This window comes from Fringilla coelebs (assembly GCF_963513975.1).
Source record: "Fringilla coelebs genome assembly, chromosome: 5".
Taxonomy (NCBI): domain Eukaryota; kingdom Metazoa; phylum Chordata; class Aves; order Passeriformes; family Fringillidae; genus Fringilla; species Fringilla coelebs.
Window position 1 is genome coordinate 21,856,001 of NC_140033.1, and position 8,708 is coordinate 21,864,708.

At 42.4% G+C, this 8,708-nt stretch overlaps 1 protein-coding gene across 1 annotated transcript; it reads left to right on the forward strand.

Moving 5' to 3' along the window:
• Positions 1-233: 233 nt before the first annotated feature.
• NDUFA5 (NADH:ubiquinone oxidoreductase subunit A5) lies at positions 234-4,525 on the forward strand. The gene is made up of 5 exons (XM_084205913.1): positions 234-325; positions 1,287-1,331; positions 2,821-2,937; positions 3,659-3,724; positions 4,301-4,525. The coding sequence occupies exons 1-5, from the start codon at positions 305-307 to the stop codon at positions 4,400-4,402; spliced, it is 351 nt and encodes a 116-aa protein (XP_084062039.1). The 5' UTR covers positions 234-304; the 3' UTR covers positions 4,403-4,525.
• The last annotated feature ends 4,183 nt before the right edge of the window (positions 4,526-8,708 follow it).

Below are 8,708 nucleotides of genomic sequence, written 5' to 3' on the forward strand. Positions count from 1 at the left end.
ACCTCTACCAATAATTTAAACTGTCTTTTCATTGCTCTTTTGTCCCACTGTGTCTACCTCAAGGTCCTTCACGAAGTTCCCTTTTTCCATTTTCCGCCTAGCTCTGCTTTGGGGCGTTTTTCGCGTTGCTAAGCGATCCCGTCACGGCCCTCACACGGCCCCGAGCCGGCCCTCACCGCCGCAGCCCTGCCCCGCCGCGGCCCCGCGCACGCGCACTGCTGCCGCCCCGCCGGCCGGCGCCGCTGCGGCGCATGCGCAGCCCGCGCCCTCCGCTGCGTCCTCTGAGGGCGCCGCGAGCGCGGCCATGGCGGGGGCGCTGAAGAAGGTGAGGCACCGCCGAGGGCCTTGAGCCGCGTCCTGCTCCTGCGGCGGGTCGGCATTTCCGAGGGAGGGCAAGGAGTGCCGCAGCCGTGGGGTGAGAGCGAGCGGCCACCCTGCGAGAGGGAAAGGCCGAGGGCAGTGCAGGGCCTGTGTCACCTCCCCGGCCGCCGGGGGCGGCGGGCCCGGGGTGTGGGGCCGCTGGAGCCGCGGGCGCCGGAGCTGCACCGGCAGCTGCTTGGTGCGCATCGCCAGCCGGTCGAAGGAGGGGATTGTCCCACTGCTCTGCACTGAGGCGGCTTGATCACCGCGGTCTGAGAAAGACTGTGAGCTGTTAGAGAGCACCCAAAGGAGGGCAGCGGAGATGTTAAAGGGCTTGTAGGGGAAGCCCTATGAGGAGCGGCTGAGGTCATTGACCTGCTCAGCCTGGAGAAGAGGAGGCTGAGGGGAGACCCCACTGCAGTTATAGCTTTCTCATGAGGGGAGGTTGAGGGCCAGACACTGATCTCTGGTGACCAGTGACAGAACCCGAGGGAATGGCCTGAAGCTCTGTCAGGGAGGTTTAGGTTGGATATTAGAAAAAGGTTCTTCACCCAGAGGGTGTTGGGGCACTGGAACAGGCTCCCCAGGAAAGTGGTCACATCACCAGCCTGACAGAATTCAGGGAGTGTTTGGACAGTGCTCTTGGGCACATGGTGTGACCCCGGGAGCCATGCTGTGCAGGGCAGGAGTTGGACTGGATGATCCTTGTGGGTCCCTTCCAACTCAGGATATTTTATGATTCTGATTCTGGTAAGGTGAGCTGCTCTCTCTTGGAGCACTGGAACTCCGTGATAGCGGGGATATGGCAGGAGGCAGGGCTGGTGTCGTGGAATGGTCCCTTTTAGGTGTATATTGAGTCAAAACAAGATAATTATTGTGGAAATGGATGCTTAGGTGTGTTAAGTATGTTTATGCTCTCTCTGCAGACCACTGGACTTGTAGGATTGGCTGTAGTTGAGAACCCTCATGAGGTATGTAACATGTCTCGTTCTGTAGTAATGGAAACTCTCAGTGAGCTCTAAGGTTTTTGTGATGGATTTGCATGGGTAGGTATGCAGTATATCTTAATCTGGTGCCAGCTTAATGAAATAATTAAAATTGTCCGCAGTGATAAAGGTTTAATGCATGTCATCATAAGTTATTTTACACATGTACTTTCTGTCGCGTGCACTGATTTCAAAAACCTCTCTAGTGTAAGTATCTTTATGAACCAATATTTGACTTCTTTCATCAATAATACCAAAACAAAGAACTCTTTAAATTCAGTTCTTCATAAATATAATTCCTGCTTCGCAGACAAAAAGAATTTTGCTGCTTTGCTGTGTATGCAAGTGTTGAAATAACTCATACTAAAGGATAGCCTAGTCTTAGATGATAGAGACTAGCCATGTGCAAAGCCACGCCGAGGCCCTGGGATGGAATACTTCAGTGATTCTTGGAAACTGTGTTAGTTCCATAGCAATATGGAATTTCTTTTTACTCCTCAGGCTCAGTAGTCTGTGTTTGTCACATCATGCTTATTCGGGAGGCATTAACTTTGAAAGAACTTCAGTAATTTTTTTAAGTTCTCCACCTTGAAATTTCTTATTATACAGCAATTCTGTTTCAAAAATGCTTTTGACTCCAGTACTTAAGAATGCTGTAAAAAGGAACCCTTGAAAAAATCACTGCTGTTTGGTAGAAATTGTTCTAGCTCAGTCTACAGCCTTGTCACCTTCTGGGTGAACTTAGTATATTTTAGTTTTTTTCAGCAACTTTAAGCTAAGAGACTTAAAGTATTGGACAAGAGTTTAGTTGAAGTTCAGATTCTTTGCCAATCTTCTTTTTGTTTACTGTTTTTTATTCCTTGTACTTCTTTTAGTATTCTGCTTCTATTTCTTATTGTTCCTATAGGACATCCATTCCTTGTCAGGTAGATGAAATTACCCAGCGCAAAAGTGTGAATTTATTCACCACAATGTGTCCTTTATCCCTGCATTTAGATCCAGCTAGAAAAGTTTCAGGTTTAATTTAAATCTATTTGTTATTTAGAACTTTGCACCAGCATGAGGAAAAGTGACAAAAACCCCACAATTATAATCTCTTTGTCTACTCAGATAAATTTTAAGTATCTGAATGGGAAGACACGAATTTGCCTCTTTTTTTTTTTTAAGAGCACTTTATGGTCTTTACTGGTTTTTTTCATTTTGGATCAAGTGTGTTCAGATTGCAACTGTCTGTGTTTTTTTCATGGTTTTTTTTTTCCTTTGAGGAATGTAGCAGCAGTAATTTTTCAGTCCTGATAAATCCTTGCTTTACCCAAGATAGAGTTCAGTGGCTCAGACTTAATTATTAGTTGATGTTACACTTCTGGAATGAATACCATATTTTGTGTATAGATGGTAGCTTAGTAGGTTTAGTAGGACAAGAAGTTAAATAATTGCAGTTGTGTATTTTAACCATGTCTTGTGATCACTTCAGCGCCTGCGAATACTGTACACAAAAATCCTTGGTGTCCTGGAAAACATTCCCAAAGATGCAGCTTACAGGAAATACACTGAGCAGATTGTAAATGAGCGATTTGATTTGGTGAAAAAGGTAAGTACAGTGCTAATTCATTAATGCTGCACATAAGAAAAATTCATAGGATGAGAAAAGTGATTTTTGGAGTGCCTGGCTCTTTCTTAGGTGCACATGTAACTTTCAGGTATCAATTCAGAAGCAACTGAAGTATCAAGGTTTGCTTTTGTTATTGACTGGGATATTTTGATGGCATATGAAAAGGAATTGTTAATTTCCTGCTGATATTTTGTGAAAATTAGAAGCAAACATAGTTTTTTTGAAAGATTCATAGAAAAGTGGTAATTTTCACACACTTTCACAAAAAAAATATGTGCTCTTGCCAGTGTGGTATCTTAGCACAATCCTTGCCTTAATATTTAAGACCACTTTTTGTTACATTAAACTCTGCAATACTGATATTGTGTATTTAAGGTGATAATTGAAAGCTTGCATACAATCCTATAAAAATCTAAGAACAAGACTTTTTTCCAAGATAAAAGCTAAAGCCTTTATCTGCTAATGCTTCTTTGGATTCAGTAAATAGCATTCATTCTTTGTATTTATCATTGAGGATTTGATGTTTACTTCTCAAATGAGTGTGAGATTTCTTTGATAATGTAAAATGATATAAGCTTGCTGATTTGATAGTAGTTCTGAGAAAGATTGGAGTGTGATCTGGTTAAATTATTGTTTTCATGCTTTTCATGGGCTTTCTACTCTCACAAAAACATTTTATTGTATGTATTTGAACACACAGGAATCTGATGTGAAGAAACTACAGGACAAACTGAACAGTGGTCAGATAGAAGAAGTCATTGTACAGGTAAAGAGGGGAAATTTGAGATGAAGTGCAAATGTAGCAGTGTTTTTTAATGCTCCTTGGGCTGAGCTTTTGTTCAGAAAATTGGAAGTTTTGTGTATCTTCCTTTGCTACAAAACAGTCAAAACAGAAGGAAAAACCTTGAAAACAAATTGTCATTGTAGTGATGGGATGGCCTTGCTAAAACCTAACAAATTAACAACTGTTTCTTGCATTATGCTTACAGTTATGCATGTATTTCTACATTGCTTCTTACAGAGTCTAAGTCAGTGAAAAGGGCAGAAGAGGATTGAATAATATTGGGGGTAATTCAAACCAAGTGGAAAAGATCATGAAGTTGTCATTGGAAATGTCTCTCTGAACAGAATGTCTGTTTGGGTATTTAGGGGTGATGGGATTTTTTTTAAAAAACAACCCCCAAAGGTATACAGTTCCTATGATATTTATAGGTGAAATTCGTGGTAGTCTGTGATCATGATAGATAGTGACATCACTGAGGTAATTAACTGACGTAGAACTAATTTAATATTTTGGCAATTGTATAATATTTAAGACTTTGTGTATGGTGTTTATTAACAGGCTGAAAATGAGCTGTCCCTGGCAAGAAAAATGATACAGTGGAAACCATGGGAGCCTCTAGTTGAAGAACCTCCTTCTAATCAGTGGAGATGGCCAATATAATTTTCAAAATGGTGTAACCTCTTGAAAGTAAAAAGAAAAAATTAATTATTAACCTATTGTTACTGACAGTTGTCTTTAAATTAAAGATAATCACTTCATTAAAATATATTTTGTCCACTTACATTTAGCAATCTAAAGGCTGCTACCAATTTCTTGGAAAATGGTTTTAAGAAAATTCTTTCTGGCATTCCTACAACCTTTTCTTGATTTAATTTTTTGCATTTTATGTTAACAGGGTACTTGTGCCTAATGCTGAGTTGTTTTTACAATCTGTATTTCTATGTTAAAAATAGAGATATTATAGGCCACTTGAAATCAAGTGTAGAAAAAACGAAGTGTAGAAACCAAGTTATAGAAAAGTATGATTTTGTCCCACCTTTGGCTGTGTATTTTTGCTACCCCCTGACAGGGTCTTAATGGCCATGCAGATACTGCAATGAGGGATCTAATGCCTTGCAAAAAGAAGAGGATTTTAGGTTTCAGCTGAATCCCTGTCCTGAACTGGCTGACCCTACTGCCCACATAACTAAACACTATTTCTGGCTACTGGGAAGATGGGAGAGGTGAGGGGGAGAAAGAAGACTGCTACTTGAATTGATGGCAGCAGCAGGTTTCTTGTTAACCGGTAGGTTACCATACTTGGCATTACACCTGTGGCACAAGCTTTGGTATTGGGATCTTAAGGAGTCATTGTGTAGGCTTGTATTGGTCTATTGTTGATTCACATCTTGAGTGTTACTTGTTGCAGTAAATGGGGTGACATCAGGCTGGCTACTGGTCACCAGCTGGGTCCCACAGGGTTCCATGTTAGGCCCAGTGCTCTTCAGTATGTTCATTAACAACTTAGATGGAGGACAGGAAGGGATACTCCGTAAATTTGCTGATGACACTGCTTTGGGAGGAGCTGTTGGCTCCCTCAAAGGCAGAGAGGCCTTGTGGAGAGACCTCAACAGATTAGAGATGGGGCATCACCATAGGAAGTTAAAGAGACAAGTGCTGGATTCTGCACTGGGATGGGGCAACCCTGGATGTAGCAAGACTGAGGAATGAGATACTGGAAAGTAGTGCCACAGAAAGAGACTTGGGGTCCTGGTCAATGGCAAGTTGAATATGAGTCAGCAGTGCCCTGGCAGCCAGGAGGGCCAATCCTGTCCTGGGGTTCATCAGCATCACCAGCTGGGCAAGGGAGGGGATTGTCCTGCTCTGCTCTGAGCTGGGGCAGCCTCACCTCGAGTGCTGGGGCAGTTTTGGGCACCACAAGAAAGATAAAGAGATTTTAGAGAGTGTCCAAAGGAGGGCAAGGTAACCTGGTGAAGGGCTTTGGGGGGCAGCCATACGAGGAGTGGCCGAGGTCAGTGGACAGGCTGTGGCCTGTTTAGTCTGGAGCAAAGGAGATTGAAGGAGACCTCATTGTGGTCTTCAACATTCCCACAAGGGGAAGTGGAAGAGCAGGAACTCATATCTGGTGACCAGTGACAGGACCCAAGGGAACAGCATGAAGCTGTATCATGAGGGGTCTAGGTGTGCTATTAGGAAATGTTTTCAGCCACAGGGTGGTTGAGCACTGAGATTAGCTCAGGCATTAAAGCGTGGGGCTAATCACACCAGGGTGTGGGTTCAGTCCCTGGATGGGCTGTTCATTTAAGAGTTGGACTTGATGGTCCCTTGCAGGTCCCTTCCAACTAAAAATATTCTGTGATCTGGGAACTCAGCATATTCTGTGATTCTTTTGAATGCTTTTGTTTAGAGATTTAATCTTTTAAATCCCAATTAAAATATCCAAACTAGATCTAAGGGTACTGTGCAGGTTTGCCTTTACTGATGTTTTTTCAAGACCACTAGCAACATTCTTGCAAGTTTAAAGATAGGAATGTAGCTATATCACAAAAATCTGCAGTTTAATAAGCATTCGTATATGCACTACTTACATTACACAACATACTTTGTCATAGCTGTTCTTTCATAGTTTTTAGGCTTATAAATTTACTTGTGATATGATTATTATAAATTGATTAATTACAAATTTATATCATATTTTATGCGATGGTATTGGGGGATAGGTCAATAGAAGAGAAAACCAACGTATTCCCAAGGTATTCACTCCAGAAAATATTTTCACTGCATTCTTTAGCATTGGGTTTTCCTCTGCCAACTATTATTACTATAATTACAGAAATTTTTAGAGTTTGAAAATTTAAAAAGCGAAAAATACTTATTGTTTGGTTTTGAAGGATTTTTCAGTCTTGACCAAGGTAGAAGCTGGTCTTTTCCTAAGTAAAACCACTAGATGGCATTCCAGAAGAGGACTTTGCTAAAGTTAACAAACACAATTTTCACATGAGAAATGTTAAGGGATTACAGACTTGAATGAGGGCCAATGCTGTCGCATGAGTAATGAAAATTAATGGATTTTGGTAATAAGTATTGAGCTCACCTGAGAGGAATCAAAATAAAATAAATTTTAAAAAAACCCACAACAAACAAAGTCTAGTATAAATGATAAAGACATGAAATACTGGGGGGGGGAGGAAAGTTGCCAGAATATGGTAGCAACTATTGGAATTTCTATTCTGTACCTGAGACATTTGCTGAACTCTCTTCTTGTTCAATTATTTTCTCTACTTCTAAAAATGTATTTGTCATGTGATTTAAAGCAGCTCTCCTATAAGCTCATTAATTGTGCACCAGGGAAGAAGAAGTTTTTTTCACGGCCCACTGCTGCTGAAATTTGATATATGGCCTTGTGAAACTGAGTTTCACAAATAAAAGCATAGTCTCTCTTTCACAAATGCACATCTGTGTCCTCCATACTAATTTATTCCAAGAGGAATATGCTAGCAAGATATAATTGAAGGCTAACTAATGATGTTGCTTGATTTTTCTCCTTTAATTGTTGGAAATACATGATGACACAAAGAATTTTATAATCTATCATAGAGTTGCAAGCTGTAGAGTTAACAAACTTTAGATCTTTAAGATCATCTGATTGAAGTCATGTGAATAAAAAAGTGGTTTATCTGCAAGGATGAGACCTAGCAGAGACAGAGCCTTTTACACCAGAAAAACAGCTTTCCCATCATGAGAGCAGAGCAAGTACTGAGGTAATTCCTGAGGTAATTTTTGTAATTCCTAACCTGCCATCTGTGCTGCTTAACCTGTCCAGAGTGGCTGTGTTCTGAACCCAAAACCAAAACTAATAGGAGATGAGTGAAAGCCGCTTTTTATTATTATTATTTTAATATTCAAAGCTTATATGTTGTTTCATTAAGAAAAATAATAAAAAATCATTGCAACTTGAAAATGAGCTTGCATGTTTGAACAAATATATAACAGTGAGAAAGTGACACGAATGACAGTATCTTTCTATAGGATTAATGGTGATCCTATTCTGGGAGTTCAAACAAGATTTTAGAAAAAAACAGCATTAGCAGTAGTAATGGGAAATTTCTGTCCTTTAGATGCGGAGCAGGTCCACATTCAAGTGCCAAACAATGTCTGGGAAACATGATAACAATGATCATGTGTATCCATTTGAATTCAATGCCTCCTGAAAGGCTTTTTTTCAGGATTCTCCTGGAATTGCAACACAGAACTGTGTATTTCACATCAAAGTTATGCAATGTTACTGTCCCTTCGGTTTTCTTGTAGCATGCTGAAAACATTTGCAGGAGTTGTGTCAGAAGTGGCACCTCAAACACCAGGAAATCCAATTTCATATGGTTTTCATTCTGATTTGCAAGTCTTTAATTTCCAGTTAACAGCCTCAGTGCTCACGGCACGGACCCTTCAGGGAGAACAGCAGGATTAGGCGCTAGCCATGTCACGGGTAGGCACTGCCACACAGCTCGGAAGGGACGGTGCGTGGCACGAAGGCTGCCAACACTCACACACAACACCCTTTCTCGATATCCAAGAGTTCTGGGGGTTTACTACAACTTCTGCTGTTATCCACAGCAGAAGGGTATAAGGAAAACCGGTGTTTTCATACATTACTGCCGTTATGGGCTGGTACGAGCTCACATCGCCCCGCTCAAGGTCTCAGCGTGGGCACGGCCCCTGCGGGTGTGCCAGCACTGGGGCGGCTCCAGGCCGCCAGCACGGGTTCGTGCAGGTGCTGTGGGCTGGAGGGAACCAGGGCACTTGCTCGTCCTTTCGCACCGCTTCCCTTTCCTCTCTTCCCGACGCTGCTGGCGCCCGGGCCGGTTTCAGTCCGCCCCGCCCGGCCCGCTCCCGGCTCCCCAGTGCGCACGCTCCTGCTCCCCGGGCCCCGGCCCGGTTGCCGTGGCTACCGCGCCGCCGCCGGGGC

Bases quoted from the DNA above. Each gene is read 5' to 3' on its own strand.
- NDUFA5 (XM_084205913.1), top strand. From the start codon at position 305: ATGGCGGGGGCGCTGAAGAAG. The intron at 326-1,286 runs GTGAGGCACCGC...CTCTCTCTGCAG, and splicing joins TGGCGGGGGCGCTGAAGAAG to ACCACTGGACTTGTAGGATT. The intron at 1,332-2,820 runs GTATGTAACATG...TGATCACTTCAG, and splicing joins TAGTTGAGAACCCTCATGAG to CGCCTGCGAATACTGTACAC.